General features: G+C 44.2%; 1 protein-coding gene across 1 annotated transcript in view; it reads right to left on the bottom strand.

Annotated features, from left to right (window-relative positions):
• Positions 1 to 23,187, bottom strand: part of LOC122556983 (calcium/calmodulin-dependent protein kinase type II subunit alpha-like) — a 230,669-nt gene that overhangs the window by 4,961 nt on the left and 202,521 nt on the right. The window contains exons 11-15 of the mRNA XM_043704217.1: positions 20,382 to 20,494; positions 11,462 to 11,510; positions 8,915 to 8,990; positions 7,896 to 7,990; positions 547 to 775 (exon numbers count right to left, since the gene is read on the bottom strand). Coding sequence (XP_043560152.1) covers positions 547 to 775; positions 7,896 to 7,990; positions 8,915 to 8,990; positions 11,462 to 11,510; positions 20,382 to 20,494 — 562 coding nt within the window. The remainder of the gene's footprint in view (positions 1 to 546; positions 776 to 7,895; positions 7,991 to 8,914; positions 8,991 to 11,461; positions 11,511 to 20,381; positions 20,495 to 23,187) is intronic.

The following is a 23,187-nucleotide window of genomic DNA, read 5'->3' as shown; positions in this document are numbered from 1 at the left end:
ATGTGAAGAACGTTGCAGATTCTATTCTGCATTTCAGCAGCATGTGCATCTGTGTAAACTGTGATGTACACCACAACTGTAACATAGGTTATGTAGCACCCATAGAAATAAGATGTGGGTTACAGGATAAATATTGGGGCAGGACGCTGTGTGTGGAATTTCTTTTACCCAATAGTCCTGGGCCAACTTCCAAAGCCACCAGTTTGATGCCTCACCTTAAGGTGGGACTTTCAACAGGGTAGCACTCTCTCACTGGGCAGTGCCAGCCTAGTCTGGGCACTTAAAGTGCTGGGACAGCTGTCATTTGCAGGACAAACCCTTTCTGGGTCATAAACCAAAAGATAACATAAAGAAATCCTTTCATTGGAACGCAGCCAATGAGAGCCTGGCTGAGATTTGGGGGCTTTCACTCGGGAACTTTGTCCCTGTCTACCTCAATCCCCGCCCTCCGACCCTCAATTCCACTGATTCCAATTCATGCCAGTGCTTAACTCCAGGTTTATCCCTCCGCATCCCAGCCACAGAATCCCGGGCTTGAATACTCACTTGGCCAGAGCAGACGGAGATCCCGATCGGTGGAAGTGGACAATTTGCCATTTTCCATCACGTCGGTGCCAGATTCGTGTCTCCTCGGACTGGGCGGTGCGGGGAATGCCGCTGCTGTCAATGTACTGTGTGATGCGGATGTAGGCAATGCAGGCAGCTTCTTCCCCGATCAGGTGGATGTGCGGGTTCAGGATGGTGGTGTGCACTGGCTTGTTGTTCTTAGACCACACTGGAAATGGAGTCGGTGGAGTTGCGGGAGTGTGGGGGGGGCAAGAAAGAATCGTCAGCAATTTCCAGCACAAAACCAATACTTCAAAATCCATCGACTGAGGACTCAGAGGGTAGGGAGAGGTCCCCGCAGCACGTTGTGTGGCTGTCCATACCAGAACAGCAACAACGTGGAGTACTAGAGATGCACGGCTGCATTTATGTAGTGTCGAAAAGTGTGGTGCTGGAAAAGCACAACTGGTCAGGCAGCATCTGAGGAGCGGGAGACTCCATGTTTCAAGCCTTAGCTCTTCATCAGGAACATATCCTGATGATTGGCTTATGCTCAAAATTTCGATTCTCCTGCTCCTCGGATGCTGCCTAACGTGCTGTGGTTTTCCAGCACCACACTTTTCGACACTGATCTTCAGCATCTGCAGTCCTCACTTTCTCCCTGCATTTATATAGTGCCATGTACATTTCAGGACATTGGTGCAAATTGTCAATAAGCTAGTTTTTGGTGTATAGCCATTACTGGACAATTTGCACACAGTAAGCCCCCACTAATAGTGATGTGATAAGGGGCCAGATTACTTTTCTCATTGATAATAATGTGGATTAGGGATAAATATTGGTCATCAGGATATTCCCGCCACCCTGGAGAAATCCACCCCTCTTCTTCAAGAAATAGTGGAAAGGGATCCGAGAATTCAGGTAGAGTCTCGGTTTCATGTCTGAAACAATGACAGTGCAGCACTCCCTCAGTACTGGGACTAAGAGTATCAGTCTGTCTGTAGAGTGAGAGTTGACCCAACGACTGTGGAGTTAAGAGTGATATCCACTGGGTCACGATACCAGGTCATAAAGATCAAACCAAGACAGTGTGGGTTAACAAAGGGAAATCATGCTTGACAAATCGATTGGAATTTTTTGAGGATCCCACTCATAGAATTGATAAGGAGGAATGATTGGATTTGGACTTTCAGAAGGCTTTTGATATGTTCCTACAATGAAAAGATAGACATGTAAAATATGTGCATGAGGATTGGTTAGGAGACAGGAAACCAACAGTAGGAATAAACAGGTCTTTTTCTCATTGGCATGCAGTGAGTATTACGGTGCCACAGGGACCACTAGGATTATAGCTATTATCCCAGCTATAATATGTTAATGATTTAGATGAGGGAACTAAATGTAATATCTCCGAGTTTGCAAACATCAAAAGCTGGGTGGGAGGGTAAGCTGTCAGGGGGATACAGAGATGCTTCAGTGTGATTTGGACAAGTTGAGTGAATAGGCAATTGCATGGCAGATGAAATATAATGTCGACAAATTTGAGGTCGTCCACTTTGGCAGCAAAAACGGGAAGGCAGATTATTATCCGAATGGCAATAGATTGAGCTACAGAAAGAGTACAGTGAAGGTTTACCAGACTGATTTCTGGGATGGCAGGACTCACATATAAAGAGTGACTAAATCAGTTATGACTGTATTGACTGAAGTTTAGAAGAATGAGGTTGGGGGTTGGGGGATTTCAACATGGGGCTGTATTGAATGTTCAGCCATGATCAGATTGAATGGTGGGGCAGGCTGAAAGGGCTGAATGGCCTACAGTTGCTCATATTTCCTATGTTTCTATATTTCATTCCCTTTAAAAGATGCAGGAATTAAGACAAAGCAGGACTTTAACGGGGACTGACAATCACAGTGGGTTGGGAATTCATTAACTTGGACGTCATCAGTTAAAAGTTTTTACTATTGGCTCATGTTGAAATGAATAGAGTCATAGAGTCATAGAGATGTACAGCATGGAAACAGACCCTTCGGTCCAACCTGTCCATGCCGACCAGATATCCCAACCCAATCTAGTCCCACCTGCCAGCACCCGGCCCATTTTCCTCCAAACCCTTCCTATTCATATACCCATCTAAATGCCTCTTAAATGTTGCAGCTTCCACCACATCCTCTGGCAGCTCATTCCATACACGTATCACTCTCTGCATGGAAAAGTTGCCCCTTAGGTCTCTTTTATATCTTTCCCCTCTCACCCGAAACCTATGCCCTCTTGTTCTGGACTCCCCGACTCCAGGGAAAAGACTTTGTCTATTTATCCTAACCATGCCCCTCATAATTTTGTAAACCGCAAAAAGGTCACCCCTCAGCCTCCGACGCTCCAGGGAAAACAGCCCCAGCCTGTTCAGCCTCTCCCTGTAGCTTAGATCTTCCAACCTTGGCAACATCCTTGTAAATCTTTTCTGAACCCTTTCAGGTTTCACAACATCTTTCCGATAGGAAGGAGACCAGAATTGCACGCAGTATTCCAACAGTGGCCTAACCAATGTCCTGTACAGCCGCAACATGACCTCCCAACTCCTGTACTCAATACTCTGACCAATAAAGAAAAGCATACCAAACGCCACCTTCACAATCCTATTTACCTGCGGCCCCACTTTCAAGGAGCTATGAACCTGCACTCCAAGGTCTCTTTGTTCAGCAACACTCCCTAGGACCTTACCATTAAGTGTATAAGTCCTGCTAAGATTTGCTTTCCCAAAGTGCAGCACCTCACATTTATCTGAATTAATCTGCCACTTCTCAGCCCATTGGCCCATCTGGTCCAGATCCTGTTGTAATCTGAGGTAACCGTCTTCGCTGTCCACTACACCTCCAATTTTGGTGTTTTTGACCTAGCAGCAGTGAAGGGCAGTGTTTATCTTTCTGCGTTAAGATAGCTTGCAAGAGATGCTGTTCCCATGGGCCTGCAACCCTTCTCTGTGGTCAAGCTTGCAGATTTGAAAGTTGCAGTCAGTTCATCTTTTAAGTTGTCGATTGTGTCAAATATCTTGATTGTTGTTTGAGTCACATACATCCAGGAAAGTGGAAGTATTGCATGATACTCCTGACTTTAGCCTGTGGCTCATGGACAGTGTTTGGGGGATATGGACATAAGTTACCCATAATCATTTCCTAGTCTCTGATATAATCTTGTGACTACAGCATTTAATAGGCTGTAAATTATGACCCCTAGCACGTTCATGGTTGAGGTTTTCGTATCGGTAATGTCTTGCAGAGATGGTTAGACTCACTGGTTGAAAATGACCGTTGCCGAGCATTTATGCGGTGTGGATGTGACTCGGAATTTCACCTAAGTCTGAATGTCTTGATGCCTGCTTCATTATCTAAAGAGCTGTGAATGGTATTTGAACAGTGCAATCATCAGCACAATCTGCCTAGTTCTTGGGGGTGAAAGAGGTCAAAAGGTATGGGGAGAAAGCAGGAACTGGGCATTATGTCCAAAAATGTGCAGGTTAGGTGAATTGGCCACGCTAAATTGCCCGTAGTGTTAGGTGAAGGGGTAAATGTAGGGGAACGGGTCTGGGTGGATTACTCTTCGGAGGGTCAGTGTGGACTTGTAGGGCCGAAGGGCCTGTTTCCACACTATAAGTAATCTAATCTAATCTTAAAGTTAGATAATAAACCGTCTTTATATTGAATGGTCAGCAGGCTTGAAGGACCAAATGGCCTACTCCTACTCTTTTCTATGTTTCTATATTTTTGTGCTGTGGGAAGTCATTAATGAAGCAGTTGGCAGTAGTTGGACCGAGGAGTAATTCCACAGGAATTCATGCGTAAATGTTTGGCAGCTGAAATGATTGACCACAACCACCACAAGCAACTTCCTCTCTGCCAGGTATGCCTCCAACCAGTAGAAAGTCTCTCCTGATTTGGTTAGGGATCATGCAACGCCAGGTTGTGGTCCAGCAGGTTTGGTTGGAGGCACTAGCTTTTGGAGTGCTGCTCCAAAACAGCGGCATTCCGAAGACTAGTGCTTCCAATTGAACCTGTTGGACTATAGCCTGGTGTTGCGTGATTTTTAACTTTGTTCACCCCAGTCCAACACCGGCATCTCCAAATCATCTCCTGATTTGCATTGACTTCAGTGTTACTGGGAACTGCTTGATGTCACATTCTGTCAAATACAGTCTTAAAGTCAAGGGCAATCATAATCTCACCTCACTTCTTGCATTCACCTCTTTGACTATGTTTGGACCAAGGCTGGAGTAAGATCAGGACCAAGCAGCCCTGGCAGATCCTCAGCTAGCAGGTTGGTACTGTGAATGTGCAGCTTGATAATGTTGTCACTAACACTTGCATCACTTTGCTGATAATTGAGGATGGGTGAGTGGGTAATTGGCTGGATTGAATTTGTTGTCCTTCTTGTGCATAACATAACTGCACAATTTTATACATTGTAGCCAAAATGAAATGGCACAGCTAGTTCTGGAGTACATGACTTCAATATTACTGCCTGGATGTTGTTGCTCTCATCAGATTCAATGCCTTGTGCAATTTCTTTATCCAATGATAGAAAGGGAGGCAAAAGAGGAGGGGGAGTGGCGTTTTTGATAAGGGATAGCATTACAGCTGTGCTGAGGGAGGATATTCCTGGAAATACATCCAGGGAAGTTATTTGGGTGGAACAGAGAAATAAGAAAGGGATGATCACCTTATTGTGATTGTATTATAGACCCCCCTAATAGTCAGAGGAAATTGAGAAACAAATTTGTAAGGTGATCTCAGCTATCTGTAAGAATAATAAGGTGGTTATGGTAGGGGATTTTAACTTTCCAAACATAAACTAGGACTGCCATAGAGTTAAGGGTTTAGATGGAGAGGAATTTGTTAAGTGTGTAGAAGAAAATTTTCTGATTTAGTATGTGGAGGTACCTACTAGAGAAGGTGCAAAACTTGACCTACTCTTGGGAAATAAGGCAGGGCAGGTGACTGAATTGTCAGTGGGTAAGCACTTTGGGGCCAGCGACCATAATTCCATTAGATTTAAAATAGTGATGGAAAAGGAGAGACCAGATCTAAAAGTTGAAGTTCTAAATTGGAGAAAGGCTAATTTTGATGGTATTAGACAAGAACTTTCAAAAGCTGACTGGGGGCAGATGTTCGCAGGTAAAGGGACGGCTAGAAGCCTTCAGGAATGAGATAACGAGAATCCAGAGAAAGTATATTCCTGTTAGGGTGAAAGGAAAGGCTAATAGGTTTAGGGAATGCTGGATGAGGGTTTGGTTAAGAAAAAGAAGGAAGCATATGGAAGGTATAGACAGGACAGATCGAGTGAATCCTGAGAAGAGTATAAAGGCAGTAGGAGTATACTTAAGAGGGAAATCAGGAGGGCAAAAAAGGACATGAGATAGCTTTGGCAAATAGAATTAAGGAGAATCCAAAGGGTTTTTACAAATACATTAAGGACAAAAGGGTAACTAGGGAGAGAACAGGGCTCCTCAAAGATTCGCAAGGCGGCCTTTGTGTGGAGCCGCAGAAAATGGGGGAGATACTAAATGAATATTTTGCATCAGTATTTACTGTGGAAAAGGATATGGAAGGTATAGAATGTAGGGAAATAGATGGTGACACCTTGTAAAATGTCCATATTACAGAGGGGGAAGTACTGGATGTCTTGAAACACAAAGTTGGATAAATCCCCAGGATCTGATCAGGTATACCCTAGAACTCTGTGGGAAACTAGAGCAGTTATTGCTCGGCCCCTTGCTGAGATATTTGTATCATCGATAGTCACAGGTGAGGTGCCAGAAGACTGGAGGTTGGCAAACGTGGTGCCACTGTTTAAGAAGGGTGTTAAGGGAAAGCCAGGGAACAATAGACCAGTGAGCCTGACGTCGGTGGTGGGCAAGTTGTTGGGGGGAGTCCTGAGGGACAGCATGTGCATGTATTTGGAAAGGCAAGGACTGATTAGGAATAGTCAACATGGCTTTGTGCGTTGTAAATCATGTCTCACAAACTTGAATGAGTTTTTTGAAGAAGTAACAAAGAGGATTGATGAGGGCAGAGCAGTAGATGTGATCTATATGGACTTCAGTAAGGCGTTCGACAGGGTTCCCCATGGGAGACTGATTAGTAAGGTTAGATCTCACAGAATACATGGAGAACTAGCCATGTGGATACAGAACTGGCTCAAAGGTAGAAGACAGAGGGTGGTGGTGGAGTTTTTCAGACTGGAGGCCTGTGACCAGTGGAGTGCCACAAGGATTAGTGCTGGGTCCTCTACTTTTTATCATTTACATAAATGATTTGGATGTGAGCATAAGAGGTACAGTTAGTAAGTTTGCAGATGGTGTCAAAATTGGAGGTGTAGTGGACAGCGAAGAAGGTTACCTCAGATTACAACAGGATCTGGACCAGATGGGCCAATGGGCTGAGGAGTGGTAGATGGAGTTTAATTCCGATAAATGCGAGGTGCTGCATTTTGTGAAAGCAAATCTTAGCAGCACTTATACACTTAATGGTAAGGTCCTAGGGAGTGTTGCTGAACAAAGAGACCTAGGAGTGCAGGTTCATAGCTCCTTGAAAGTGGAGTCGCAGGTAGATAGGATAGTGAAGAAAGTGTTTGGTATGCTTTCCTTTATTGGTCAGAGTATTGAGTACAGGGGTTGGGAAGGTCTTGTTGCGGCTGTACAGGACATTGGTTAGCCACTGTTGGAATATTGTGTACAATTCTGGTCTCCTTCCTGTTGGAAAGATGTTGTGAAACTTGAAAGTGTTCAGAAAAGATTTACAAGGATGTTGCCAAGGTTGGAGGATTTGAGCTATAGGGAGAGGCTGAACAGGCTTGGGGCTGGTGTCCCTGGAGTGTTGGAGGTTGAGGGGTGACCTTATACAGGTTTACAAAATCATGAGGGGCATGGATAGGGTAAATAGGCAAAGTCTTTTCCCTGGTGTCGGGGAGTCCAGAACTAGAGGACATAGGTTTAGGGTGAGAGGGGAAAGATATAAAAGAGACCTAAGTGGCAACTTTTTCAAACACAGGGTGGTACATGTATGGAATGAGCTGCCACAGGAAGTGGTGGAGGCTGGTACAATTGCAACATTTAAGAGGCATTTGAATGGGTTATGAATAGGAAGGGTTTGGAGGGATATGGGCCACGTGCTGGCAGGTGGAATAGATTAGGTTGGGATGTCTGGTCGGTATGGACAGGTTGGACCGAAGGGTCTGTTTCCATGTTGTACATCTCTATGACTCTATGATTCTATGACTCTATCTGCAAACGTACTAACTATACATAGCTAAAATACAATAGTTTAACTCGTGTGGAACAAGAATAGTTTCTTACAATTCTCAAAGTAGAATCTATGAAAATCGAGTCCTTCCACCAGGTTTCCCAATGCCTCAGGTTCAAACGCAGTCACCCCAGGATCACACATCTTCCTGAAAGATCAACAAATCAAAACAGTGAGGATTCACTTCTCTTGGCAAAGGAACTAGCATACAATGCTGGAAATACACCAGACAGCATCCAGGGAAAGAGTTACACAAGGAGGAAGTGATAAATGCCTGCAAATGTCACAACGGCACAAAATAGGGAAGAAGGAAAAGATGGAAGAAGGTAGGGACAGAAGAATGGATGGAAGGAAGAACAGATAAAGGGAAAGATGAGGGGATGGCAAGAATGGGGGATGGATGGAATGGAGAGAGGGGAGAAAGATGAGCCATAGGGAGAGGTTGAACAGGCTGGGGCTATTTTTGCTGGAGCATCGGAGGCTAAGGGGCGACCTCATAGACAGTTATAAAATTATGAGGGGCATGGATAGGATAAATAGATAAGGTCTTTTCCTTGGGGTGGGGGAGTCCAGAGCTAGAGGGTCATAGGTTTAGGGTTAGAGGGGAAAGATATAAAAGAGACCTAAGAGGCAACTTTTTCACACAGAGGGTGGTACGTGTATGGAACGAGCTGCCAGAGGAAGTGGTGGAGGCTGGTACAATTGCAACATTCAAGAGGTATTTGGATGGGTATATGAATAGGAAGGATTTGGAGGGATATGGGCCGGGTGCTGGCAGGTGGGACTAGATTGGGTTGGGAAAACTGGTCGGCATGGACGGGTTAGACTGTTTCCGTGCTGTACATCTCTAGAAGACAATGGCAGTAAGGAAGGTAGTGATGGATGATGGATTTCCAGGACTGGGATTGGATGGTGAATTGCAAATCTGGATTTAACCAATTTATATAAGATCCCAGTAGGAATATCTCAGAGTTATTGACACACGGTTTCTGTCAGATGGGTAACTATTTCAAAACTTTCTGATAACTGGTATAAAACACAAGCAGATGTTTTGATTGGGAAAGGAACTTACGTGTATGCCTCAAAATCACCATTGCTAATAGCTTCAATCAGCTGCTCTGTAGCTTTGATAATCTCTTGTTTACGCACTACAATTAGCACAGAAAGAGGAAGGTTGAAATGACTCCTCATTGACAACACACACATTAACTTAAAAAGATGTGCATTCTACACGGTGTGCACTGGATGTGAGTTTAGGGCAGTTCAAACCCTTCCTTGGAATCCCAACAAACCTTTCTTACACTCCTCCATTAGTGTATCCCTACCATTGTTATCCATTTCTCTTGTTGTCTCTCCCTTCATCCATTTACAGCTCTCTATATTCGTTCTTCTCATCGTCAATTCCTCCATTGATCATCCCGTTATCTGTACTTCCTGTCCATGGATTTCTTTTTTCATCCAAACTTGCCCTCGTCCATTAATCTCCATCATTCTCCACCCATCTCATCCTTTGTGCCTATAGTAGAAAATTGCCTCTCCCTGCTCAGAGCATCTGAACCCAATAGGGAAAGAACCCATTCATTCACAGGATGAGGCCAGTATTATTTATCCCTGACTATCTAGAGTAATGTGTCAACCACATTACTATGGGTCTGGAGTCACATGTAGGCCAGACCAGGTAAGGACGGCAGTTTCTTTCCCTAAAATACTTTGGTGAACAAGATGGGATTTTCCTGATAATCAATTCATGGTCATCATTAGACTCTTAATTCGAATTCCACCATCTGCAATGGTGGGATTTGAACCCAGCTCCCCAGAACATTACCTTGGTCTCTAGATTAACAGTCTAGCAACAATATCGCTAGCCATTGACTCCTCCAAGATCCCCTAGTTCACTAATATCCTTTAGGGAGGGAAGCTGCCCTCCTCATCTGGCCCGGCCTACATGTGCCTCTTAACTGCACTCTGGGGCAGTTCGGAATGGGCAATAAATGTTGGCCTAACATGTGAATGAATTTGAAAAAATGTGCAAGATATATTAACTGTGGGACAATTAAGTCTTGAACTTGCCTGAAAGGACATCATACTGTGAGAGGCAAAAGTTTAGCTAATTTTAGTTTATTCACAACGCTTTACCAGATCCCCAAAATCAAGAAAATAGTTTTCGTCCCCCACTGAGTCTCCATGCAGACTTCTTTGCAAACTCTGCCATGAAATAATCATCCAGCACTTTGAAATACAATTTTCTTTTCAAAAAGTACATTGCATTGATAATATTCCTTTTGAAGATTGCTAACTTGATAAATTTTGATTAATGCAGCTGGAATTTGATTTGTCCTAAAAATATAAGCTTTTTAAACCACTCCACTATGCTTGGATAAGTCAATTTCAAATGCCTGAAAGTGACATCTTAAAAAAAAGTACCAAATTGTTTTCTTATGTAACTGGAGTCATCAGTTCCTTAGTAAATTAGATAAAAATGATTAATACTTTTCAAAATTAGCATTTTCTACCCAAAACATTCAGCTTAATCTTTGAAGTCTCATCAAAGGCCTGAAAACATAGACTATTAGGAAAATATGTAATGCTAATGGATTTACCCTGAGGGAGTGGACCGTTCACAGAACCACACAAGTGTTAGTGAGCAAAAGGAAGCCATTCGGCCTATCATGCCTGCACTGGCTCATTAATTGACCAACATCACCTCATGCTAATCATCTGCATTTCTCCCACACCTTTTCTCATTATTTCTATCCAATAATCATCCTCTTGCATGCCTCAATTGAACCCGTCTCCATCACACTTCCACACTGTAACTGCTCGCTGAGTGAAAGCCTTTCGCTGACTTCACCCTTGTGACGTTTGCAAATCATTTTAAGTCTTTGCCCTCTTTATCCGTTCTGAGTAGGAACAGTTTCACCCATCTACACTAGCAAGCCTGCTAATGGTTTGGAAAAACATTGGATAAACTTCCTCTCAATCTCCTTCTCCCCAAGGAGGACAGTTCCAACCTCTTCCCATAACTGAAATTTCCACAGTGTGGAAACAGGCCCTTCAGCCCAACAAGACCACACCGATCCTCCGAAGAGTAACCCACCCAGACCTATTTCCCTCTGACTAGTGCACCTAACACTATGGGCGATTTAGCCTGGCCAATTCATCTGGCCTGCACATGTTTGGATTGTAGGAGGAAACCCACGCAGACACGGGGAGAATGTGCAGACTCCACACAGACAGAGGCCTGAGGCTGGAATTGAACCTGGGACCCTGGTGCTGTGAAGCAGTAGTGCTAACCACTGAGCCACTGTGCCTCCCCTAATTTGGAAATATTCTTGTAAATTGGGTTTCTGAGGGCTGAGCCTGTTGCTTGGCTGATTTTACTAAAGTGGAGCAAACGTTTGCAGAAACTTTGAGATGCACTGAACTCAAATTTGTGGGAAATCTCCCATGATCTTATATTCCAGTGGGTCCCAATATTGAGAAAATTGTTGGAAATAACAGTGCAATGCAGCAAAAGCTGGGTTATAATTAAGGCCTCTCAGATCTGGCTCCTACACAAGTGGATACATTTTCTCTGCCTCCATTGCGGAATCATAGTTTTTTTCTCTTTGTGTCTCACCTTTTGTATCTTCATCTTCAATAGTAGTGTTGGTGCTCTCTGAGGATTCCTAGATTAAAGGCAGAGCACTGTTACAATGAGAAGTCACCATGGCAACATGCTTAACTCGATTCCAAAACACACAGTGGGGGCACATACCACAGATCAAAGTTTTATGTGCAGAAATCACATTGGAACTGAGCAGTCTTTTATTGAGGAGATGTTGAGAAAAGAGGTAGGGGTTGTAGTAGCATAGCGGTAAATGTCATTGGATAATTTAATCCAGAGGCCCATACTAATCCTCTAGTGAGATTGGTTCAAGCCCCACAAAGACAATTGGTGGAATTAAAACTAAATTAAATAATCTGGAACCAGGAGCTGTGAATTGAACTAGGATAGAATTTGTCTTAATTTTTTTCTTTTTTTATATAATTTATTATTAAAATGGCACCAGAGTATGGCAACTTAAACACTTCTCACTGTACTTTTTTTGTAAAAGTACAAGAGACAATAAATTACTATTCTATTCTATTCTAACACTGACCCACGGAAACAAAAGAACAGGAACAAGAGTAGGCCACTTGGCCCTTCAAGCCTGTTCCACCATTCAATAAGATCATGGCTGATGTGATCTTAACCTCAACTCTACATTCCTGCATTTGGCTTTATAATCATAGAATCATAGAGTGTGGAAGCAGGCTATTCGGCTCATCAAATCTACACCCACCTCCGTCTGAAGAGCCTCCCACCCAGACCATCGATCCCCAACTACCCTATCCCTGCATTTCACAGAATCCCGAAAGTGTGGAAAACAGGCCAATTGGCGCAACAAGTCCACACCAACTCTCCAAAGCGTATTACACCCAGACCCATTCCCCTACCCTATTACTCTATATTCCCCTGATTAATGCTTCTGGAATATGTCACAAAGTGTATTGAATTCGTTGATGTGTTGTCAGAGGGTGATGAAGGGCTTTTGCCCAAAACATCAGTTTTCCTGCTCCTCGGTCGCTGCCTGACCTGCTGTGCTTTTCCAGAACCACTTTATTCTTGCCCCTGATTAATGCACCTAATCTACACATCCCTGAACACTATGGGCAATTTAGCATGGCCAATTCACCTAACCTGCCCATCCTTGGACTGTGCAAGGAAACGGGAGCACCCAGAGGAAACATATGCAGACACGGGGATATTGGGCAAATTCCACGCAGACAGTGGCCCAAGGCTGGAACCGAACTGGGGTGCCTGGTGCTGTGAGGTACCAGTGCTAACTGTTGAGCCACTGTGCCACCCATTTCCAATGGCAATCCACCTAGCCTGCACATCCCTGGATATTATGGGCAATTCAACATGGCCAATTCTAATCTTTCATCTCCTCAATCATCACAAATCTATCCACTTCTGCTGTAAAAATATTTAAAGATTCTGCTTTTTGAGGAAGGGAATTCCAAAGAGTCACAAGGAAGAGAAAATCAAACAGGAACGTTATCGATTGTCATAAAAACCTATCTGGTTCACTATTGTCCTTTGAAGACAGTGATCCTTACCTGGCCTGTCCTATGTATGACTCTACACCCAGGCAATAGAGTTGAGTCTAATCTGATCTCTGAAATACCATGGCAAGCCACTGAGTTCCAGGGCAATTAGGGATAGGCAATAAATGCTGACCTTGCCAGTGACACCCACATCCACAAGAAGGAATACACAAAAAGAAACAGGTTTAAGGTTGGGTTTTATTATGCATGCAATGCAAAGGAAATGGCTTTGCAAAATCAAAAATAATTTTAAATGTACTGCAAGGAGGTCTTTATGGAATTGTGTCTGAGCACTTAGTGCATAATGCAAGGACTAAGAACATGCATACAGTCAAAAATGTGCATTGTCCAAAATGTTCATTTAATCACAAGGGCACATGTAAGCATCTTGTGTGTGATCATGCCTGTCCAAAATCCGGAGCAAATCCCAATACACACACCGTCTCCAAAAAGTATGCGATAGCTGGTGTACATAGAATCATCAAGGTAGATTAATCGCTGCTGTGTCAATAGTCACTGTTTGGAGGTTTTTACTCTAACTGACCCATCTTATGGATATACTACTGTCTCTAATGGCTTTTGAAATTTAAGAACTGTCACAAGATTAGGTCTACACTCAGTTGAGTGAACATTAACAGGTTTTCTTGAACATTAATATAGAAAGGGATAGTAAGATAAGACATCTCCAGAACCCTTCACGTTTGGGTCTCAATTACATGTGATCTGACATCACTGCGCCAAAGCTTCTAATGCACGTGCTCACTGGGTATTCTTAGAGTATATTATAGTTAACCCTTTCTCCTCCAGGAACAAGAAGAGGTAATTCAGTCCCTCAAGTCAGATTGTGGCTGATCTGCCCCGAATTTCATCCACCTGCTCTGTATCTCTTCAAAAGCCCCAACAAGTAAGACCCCTGGCCCAACCGGTCCATGGCAGTATTTACATCCCAATCGAATCTCTCTTGCCTTTTCTCATCTCCATATCTCAGGAGAATTCTCTTTTTGTTTCTCCCTCAGATGCTTATATAGAGTCCACCTACATGCATCTACAGTACTCGCTTCACCTGCCTTGTGTTAGTGTCTTCCTGATGCTCATCACTGTCAGGCAGAAGAAGCTACTTCAGAGCAGGGTTTCTGGATTCCTGTCTGGTAAAGTGATGCTGTTTGTCACACTGTTCCCTCTAACTTTTTATCCATTCCTCATCAGCAAGACCAGCATGTGTTACCAATAACCTAAATGCCAACCTTATTGAAAACTTTACTCACCTTTAAGATCTTTATTAGATGACCACATGCCTCCCTCTACTCCCCCCACTCAACTCAGAAGTGAGACACAGTTTATTTTAATTTAAATTGGTGTGAGCGCTTGAAATTTGGCATTCTTGTATTTCGAATTTTTTTTAATGGAATCCCTTCAGTGTGGAAGCAGGCCATTCAGCCCATCCAGTTCACACTGACCCTTCGAAGAGCATCCCACCCGACCCATCTTCCCCCCATTCCACACTATCCCTGTAACCCTGCATCACCTGTAGCCAACCCATCTAGCCTGGACACTGCAGAAAATTTCCCATGGCCAATTCACCCTAACCTGCACATCCTTGGACTGTGGGAGGAAACTGGAGCACCCAGAGGAAACTCACGCAGACATGGGGAGAATGTGCAAACACCATAAAGCCAGCCGCACGAGGGTGGAATTGAACTCGGGTCCCTGGCGCCATGAGGCAGCAGTGCTAACCACCGAGGAATGCAATATGAAATGTTTTGGCAACATGCCTCCCTTTTCAATGATTTTCAAATATTTGGGACCATGTCAGTTTTCCTTCACTGTCACTGGATCTGCATCCTGGAACTCCCTCGTTAACAGCACTGTGAATGTTCCTCAAGCAAACAATTCATCACTATCTTCCCCTGGGCAATGATGGAGGCCAATAAATGCTGCCTCACCAGCGACCACCATATCCCTTGAATGAAGAATAATAATATCTATTTAATATAATGTCTTTTAAGCCTGAGGTTTTTGAAATAACTCCATGGAGGCCCATCTCATGTCACCAAGTCACCCTTTATTTACACGTGCATGGACGCTGACCAGCCAACTCAGGGTCAGTCCCCAGAGGAAGGAGAATCCCTGAGAATTCCTGTTTATATCTGTCAGCCAGGGCTTCCTGATTGACCCAGGTTAACAGCTCCAGGTTAGTTAGGGAATTCATATTCAACGAAGTCCACCTGGACAACCTCCTTATAATGTTCCATATTCAAGTACTTTATTTTTTGAAATAAGAATGCTAAGTGAGTTGTGCAGAGTAACATCCCACCATCAGCCGTGATACAACAATCAGATAATCTGTTTTGATTATTGTCCAGGACAGTAGGGGAACAGGCCTGCTGGGTGTTGTCTTTCACATTTACCTGAGAGGTTTACCTCAGTTTAAAATCTCATCCATAAAATGGCACCATTGTCAACCCAGAGCTCCTTTGGCAACGTGAGCGCAGGTTTGTGCTCCAGTCTCCGGAGAGTGCTAGTGAGAGTCATTGATTCTGGGTTGCAAACGGTTCACGAAAGAACTCAAGGGTAAACAAATCAGCAACAATTATTGAAAATGTCCCAATACACACATACCTAATGATTTTAACTTTACATGGCTCAGTACATTCTTTAGATGCAGTGGGAGGGAAATGTTAAATGGGCAGTTCTACTGAGGAAGAGTGATTCTGAGAACCTTGTATTCGTTGTTCTTGCCAAGGATGGCTGTGAATCAGTTAGCTAACTGCACAGCACATTGTACTGATGACAGTGACTTCAAATTCAAAACAATCCCCCGTTTCCTTTGAAAGCAGCTTTAACTCTGAATAATTGCCATTCATTATCTTCAGCAGGTCCTAACTAGAGATTTTGAATGAGTTGTCAGGGAATGAGTTGAAGAGGTGGTTCTAGTGTTTTGCTCAGGGTCAGTCATCTCAGCTCCAGGACATCTCTGCAGGAGCTCCTCAGGGTATTTTAAACTATCCTTTTAAATATCTGCCACTGCTGTTTTATCAAACTATCTTCTAGTCTAAGATGCCAATTTATTTCAGCTCAACTCTCAAGCCCAGATAGTTGTCCCTACTTGAGTTTAAGATACTCGTCTTTAACCCACTTCTCTCTCCTTCTCTCTCTCTCTCTCTCCCTCAAACTGGACGGAGTAGTTCCGATTATTTTCCCTGGCCACTCTCAGGTCGGCAACCAGTAGCTTTCGGATGCAAGCTGTATCTCATATGGCAGGAGAGAAAAAAAGGGGGTAAATTAACATCCTCCGGATGTAGCAGTGAGCTTACCAAAAATACATAGTCAAAACCTGAGCATAGTACCAATCCCATAAAGAGCACTGATTGGTTACATTGGTAGCAGTTTTAAAAATATTAATTGACAGGAGATGTTCATTGCAACTTGGAAGGTGCTTACTCAAACCACTGCAGTTTCCACGGTGTAGGAACACATGCAGTGGCAGCAAGGAGGGGGCTTTCAGGTGGGCTACTTATTTGTCAACACCAGTACAGACTAATTTCACTGGAACTTCTCCCTTGAAATCAAACATTGTGCCGTAGGTGATTTTTATTTTCTTTCGTTGACAGAAAGCAGGAAATTGGGTTATTTTGGAATTGTAAACAGCAGCTCTTTAAAGGGTAGAAAAGCTTTCATCAACTAGGTTTGTATTTCCTTTGGACTGGGCAGTTGAAGGGTGATCTGAGTGAGGTGTTGAAATCCTAAAGGGATTCTGAGGGCTACGTTGGAGAAAGGTGCGGAAAAGGTGCTAAAAGTGGAGAGCAGCCTCGATTTGTCCGGTTACCAACTCACCTGGATTGTCCCAGAATCTCCAGAAATTAAGGATGAGTCTCCTGAACTTTGTCATGAGCCATCCTGGAAGTTAATTGCTGGGTCTTTCGAGAAAAGGTTTGCCCTTTCCATCTTATGCCTTTTGATCGTAACAATATTGGAATTGGGGTAAGGTGGAAGGGTGTGGAGACTATTTAAGTGTTTTTATTTATGAACAGGAAGGATTTGGAGAGAAATGGACCAAATGCTGGCAAACGGGAGTAGATTAATTTCAGAAATCTGGTCAGCATGGACGAGTGGGACCAAAGGGTCTGCTTCTGTGCTAAACGACTTTATGACTCTCCACGAGTGAATGTTGTGGTCATTAAATGGCTAATTCTCCAGGAATACATACAACCACAGCTAGCCATCTTATCTGAATAGGACTGGGAGCGCCAAGGGGTGGAATGGCTAAATCCTCTTCAGGTAACTGCCTTGTGTTCAGATGTTGGTAATGAGCTTCTGCCAAGGATCTTCGAGTCTCTCAGGGAAATGAATTGATTGTTTTAGTCCAATGTCCAGTTGCTCTGTTGTCCGATTGGTGGGAAGGAGTTACAAAAGAGAACTGGGTGACCAAGGCTTGCAATTTCAACGTCATTCTCTTGATGTCCTCAAATCAAACATCGTCTTTCTCCTTCATGGAATTGTGAATGGTAGAAGGCAGCCATTCGGCCCATCAAGTCTTGCTCCTTCTATTTCTCTCTTTTTTGAAGACTGGTCCAGTTGGTTCCACTCCTTGGCTCCTCCTGCATAACTTTGCCATTCTTTTCTCTTTCTGGATATTATCCTATTGAATCAGAATGTGCTGCCCTTTCAGACAGTGGTTTCAAATTTGAACCACTCATGCAAAAAAAATTCTCCTCATATTGTCACTGGTTCTTTTGCCAATTGCCTTAAATCCATGCCAGCTGGTGACTGACCCTCAGTCACCGGACACAGTTCCTCTTTATTGACTCATGATGTGGAAGAGAGAAAGTGAGGGCTGCAGATGCTGGCGATCAGAGCTGAAAATGTGTTGCTGGAAAGGCGCAGCAGGTCAGGTAGCATCCAAGGAGCAGGAGAATCGACGTTTCGGGCATAAGCAGGATGCTGTTCCTTGGATGCTGCCTGACCTGCTGCGCTTTTCCAGCAACACATTTTCAGCTCATGATGTAGAAGAGCTGGTGTTGGATTGGGGTGGACAAAGTTAAAAAAAATCACAGAACACCAGGTTACAGTCCAGCAGGTTTATTTGGAAGCACCAGATTTTGGAGCACAGCTCCTCTACCTGATGAAGGAGCAGCGCTCCGAAAGCTGGTGCTTCCAAATAAACCTGTTGGGCTGTAACCTGGTGCTGTGTGATTTTGAACTTTATTGACTCAGTCTAAGCCCTTCCTGATTTTGAACACCATGATCAAATCTGCTCTTAATCAGACACAGAAGAAATACCCAGTGTGCCCAATCCACCCAGGTAAACCCTCTCACACCCGGAACCACAGTATTGATAAGGAAAGGGAAATCTTTTACATTTTACATTACATTACAGTGTGGAAACAGGCGCTTCGGCCCACCAGGTCCACACTGACCCGCCGAAGCGCAACCCACCCATACCCCTACATTTACCCCTTACCTAACACTATGGGCAATTTAGTATGGCCAATTCACCTGACCTGCACATCTTTGGACTGTGGGAGGAAACCGGAGCACCCGGAGGAAACCCACGCAGACACGGGGAGAATGTGCAAACTCCACACAGTCAGTCGCCTGAGGCAGGAATTGAACCCGGGTCTCAGGCGCTGTGAGGCAGCAGTGCACTGTGCCACCGTGCCACCCACGATGATCCATCTGGTTAGTTGTGTGTGAGGACTTGGGTCAGTTTATTTCTGAGGATGTGCCTGTTCACACTTGAGTGAGGTTCAGTGCTGACAATCACCTCTTCTCTGCCCCTCTTCCCTGTTCATCAAGGATGTGAACACACTGGAGGGGGTTGCAGAGGAGATTCACCAGGATGTTGCCTGGGATGGAACAATTCACCGATGGAAAGAGGCTGGATAAGTTCAGGTTGTTTGCTTTGGAGCAGAAAAGGCTCGAGGGGAATGTGATGGAGGTGTATCAGATTGTAAAGTGACATGGGCAGGGTGGATAGAAAGCTGCTGTTCCCCTGAGCTGAAGGGTCATAATTTTGAAGGTGAAAGGCAGGAGGTTTAGAGGGTGGTGAGAGTCTGCAACCCACTGTCTGGGAGGGAAAACCTTTAAAACAGTACAGAGGAACCTCGATTATCTGGCATCTGATTATCCGAATTTCAGATTATCCAGACAAGATCGCAAGATCCCGATGCCTGCCTAAACTGTATTATCCGGCATTTGATTATCCGAGCAAAGTACTTCCCGCCCGTGTCATTCAGATAATCAAGGTTCCTCTGTATTTGGATGATCTCTTGAAATGTTGCAACATTCAAGGTTATGGGACAAGCACTAGAAAGTGGGCTTAAATAGATAGGTTGCTGTAGACTCAATGGGTCTCTTCTGTGCTCTGGATGAGACTTGGATAATGTCCAGAAAGAGAAGAGAATGGCAAAGTTCTGCAGGAAGAGCCAAGGAGTGGAACCAACTGGACCAGAAGGAACAGAAAGAGCAAGACTTAATGGGCTGAATGGCTGCCTTCTATTATTAGCTAGGTAAAAACAAGGACTGCAGATGCTGGAAACCAGAGTCTAGGTTAGAGTGGTGCTGGAAAAGCACAGCAGGTCAGGCAGCATCGAGGAGCAGGAAAATTGACGTATTTTCCTGCTCCTAGGATGATGCCTGACCTGCTGTGCTTTTCTAGCACCACTCTAATCTAGACTCTGCCTTCTACTATTCACCATTCCATAAGGGAGAAAGGCAATGTTTGATTTGAGGATATTAAGAGGATCTGGATATAAGCTTACTCGCTGAGCTGGAAGGTTAATTTTCAAATGTTTCGTCACCATACTAGATAACATTGTCAGTGAGCCGCCAGTGAAACACTGGTGTTAGTGACCCGCTTTCTGTGTTCCTTCTAGAAGCATGGCATTCCAACCGGAACTCTATCAACAAACACATCGACTTAGACCTCATTTACCACCCTCTGCGAAAAAGAACAGGAACTGACATCATCAACCCAAGGAAACCTAAACACATAAATAGAAAGCGGGTCACTAACACCAGTGCTTCACCGGAGGCTCACTGATGATGTTACCTAGTATGGTGACGAACCGTCTGAAAATGAACCTTCCAGCTCAGCGAGCAGACCTACATCCAGAATCTCAAACTGCACTACAAATCTTCTCAAAACTTGTTAATATTAAGAGAATGACATTGAAATTCCAAGGTTTGCTCACTCAGTGCAACATGAGGCTTTTGGGCTACTGAGGCCTAATTGTTTTCAGAGACCCTTACACTCAGAGGCAGAGCACTTCAAACTGAAAGTTAAAAAAAAGGGTTAACAAAAGCTTTGGTCAGCCACCATCATTTGTCACAAACGAAGGTCCCTCAAGCCTAACATCAGTGATTCTGTAGAAAGCAGAGGCAGGAGATAAAGCATTATTTCCTACCTTAACTCCATCCGTCTTCTTGTTGCCTGAGCTCCTTCCGCCTGGAAGTAGAAAGAAAATAAATGTATTTATTCCATTCCGTGAGCCACTGTACTCAGCCTGAATACTGGGATCTCTAGCTCATTGCCTATCTGCTGATGCTTCATCCTGAGTTAATTTTCCTTGACAGTTTTTGTCAGTTCGCAAGGTTTGTGAAGGTTTGTAGCTCAGGTTGAGGTTTAGGGTGTAGGTTTGCTCGCTGAGCTGTAGGTTTGATATCCAGACGTTTCATCACCTGGCTAGGTAACATCGCCACTGATGATGTTACCTAGCCAGGTAATGAAACGTCTGGATATCAAACCTACAGCTCAGCGAGCAAACCTACACCCTAAAGTTTTTGTCAGTGGGGTTTCACCATTACCTTCCATCTTCAGGGGTAGGGTGAAGATGAAGATCTATCTCAGCCAGAATGGAATTAGAACCCAAGCTGTTGGCATAGTTCTATTCTATGTACCAGACATCTGACCTACTGCATGGTGCAAGGAGGATGTGGAGAAACTTCAGTGTGATTTGGACAGGATGAGAGAGTGGGAAAAGGCAAGGCAGAGGAATTATGTTGTGGATAAATGTGAGGTGATCCACTTTAGTAACCAAAACAGTTGGGCAGATTGTGGTCGGATTGGTGATAGATTGGGAAAGGGAGAGGTGCAATGAGACCTGGATGCCCATGTATACCAACCACCGAGAGTAAGCATGGAGGTGAAGTGGGCAATAAAGAAGGCAAATGCTTTTGTTGGCTATCTTAGTGAGAGTACAGGAGCATTGATGTCTCGCTGCAACCGTACAGTGGCTTGGAGTGTCCATATATGGAGTATTGTGCGCAGTTTTGGTTTCCTTATCTAGAAAGGATGTTCTTGCGATGGAGGGAATGTCATGAAGGTTCACCAGACCAATTCCTGGTAGGACTAACATTTGAAGAGAGACTGGATTAGTTAAGACTACACTCACTGGAGGTTAGAAGAATGAGGGGAGACCTCACAGAAGCCCATAGAATTCAAACATTATGAAAGACGGAGAAGATTGTTACTGATGACCAGGAAGGTCCCAATCAGGGGTCACATTTTAAGGATATGGGGTAGGCCAATAGGGACTGAGGTGAGGAGAAACATCTTCACTCAGAGAGTGGTGAGCCTGTGGGATTCTTTGTTGGAGGAAGAGGTTGTGACCAAAAACATGGAATATTTACAAGAAAGAGTTAGATATAGTTCTTCAGGCTAGAGGGATCAAAGATGGATCATCAGTCATGATTATACAGAATGGTGGAGCAAGCTCAAAGGGTTGAATGGACTACTCCCACTTTCTATGATTCTAGTGAACTAGATAGGTTCTTATAACAAGTGATGTGAGTGAGCATCGTCACCATCTCTGAGACTAGCTTGCGAGTTCAGATTTTATTAACTGAGTGCAAATTCTTCCAGCTACTAATGTGAGATTTGAACCCATGCTTTTGCAGCCGTAATGTGGGCTTCTGAATACTAGGCCAGTGGTATTACCGCTGCCACGGTCTCCCCCTAAACTTGTGGCAGTATCGTCACAATGGCACTGTGAGAAATGTGCGAGTCAATTTCCAAACAGCAAGCTCCACGGCAAGGGAAAAAAAACTTCTCAATGTCCCTTGCACGACCTCAGGATTTGCTTCAGAGCTGAAGGGGTACTTGTTGGAATTGTAGTAGCTGTCGGAAGCTAATGAATATGGCAGCACAATTTACACTCAGTAAAGCTCAGCAGCTCCATCAGCTTTTTTTAGAAACAGAACACAAGGTTTTTAAGCAGAAGGTATCTGTATCAGGATATTTAGTCTCAGAATAAAGAGGTGCCAATTTAATACTGAGATGAGGAGGAATTTCTTCTCTAAAAGAGTTGAGAGTCTTTGGAATCGCTTGTCACAGAAAGCTGCATGGGAGAGTCCCTGCGCACATTTAAGGCTGAGATTGATAGATTCCTGAACAGTCAGGGAGTCAAGGGTTAGGTGCAAAATGCAAGGAAGTGGACATGAAGAGTGTTGGATCAAACATGATCCTAATGGTTGGTGGAACGGCCTCAAGGGGCCAAATGCCTCACTCCTGTTCCTATTTCTTCTGATTTTATGGTGTCCGAAATGTCTGCTCCCTTTTGTGAGCTGAGAAATTGGAGAAAGGAAGATGGATTAAGACAGAAGCTGGAGAATGCATTTGGGAATGAGAGAGTCAGGTTTAAATGAGGGTCGTTACTTGGCCTCTCCCAGGTTTGTTTTATTGAATGATGAGCCGTGGGCATTGACAGCAAGGCCAGCAGGTGGCAGCAGTGACCCACCTTCTTCAATGTAACTGTGTGGTTGGGTCATTTCACAGTCAGCCACATTACAGTGGGTCTGGAGTCACGTGTAGGCCAGAGGGGGTAATGGTGGCAAATCTCCTTCTCTAAAAGATATTAGTGATCAGGGGACGGGCAGTGAGTGGGAAGTGGTGAGAACTCAGAAAGGGACAGCGAGCAAAACAGTGAGGGTCAGGGGATAGGTAGCAACCAGACGTTGGTGAGTGGGACACAACAAACAAGGAGTTGGCATCTGAAGGGGCAAGTGAGGGGCAGTGAGGGGCATCAAATGGGAGTGGGGCAGGAGTATGAGCATGTCTTTGTGAGAGAAGTTTTCCCTGTGAGAGTATGTGAGAGAGTGAGAGTGAGTGAACGTGTCTGTATGTGTGCGTGAGAGAGTGTGTATGAGAGTGTGTGTGTGAGAGATAGAGTGTATGAGAGTGTGTGAGAGATAGGGAATCCCCTAAGTCGGAGG

Source organism: Chiloscyllium plagiosum, chromosome 14 (genome assembly GCF_004010195.1).
Source record: "Chiloscyllium plagiosum isolate BGI_BamShark_2017 chromosome 14, ASM401019v2, whole genome shotgun sequence".
Classification (NCBI taxonomy): domain Eukaryota; kingdom Metazoa; phylum Chordata; class Chondrichthyes; order Orectolobiformes; family Hemiscylliidae; genus Chiloscyllium; species Chiloscyllium plagiosum.
Note: the sequence above shows the minus strand (reverse complement) of the source record. Positions and strands in the feature narration are given on the sequence as shown.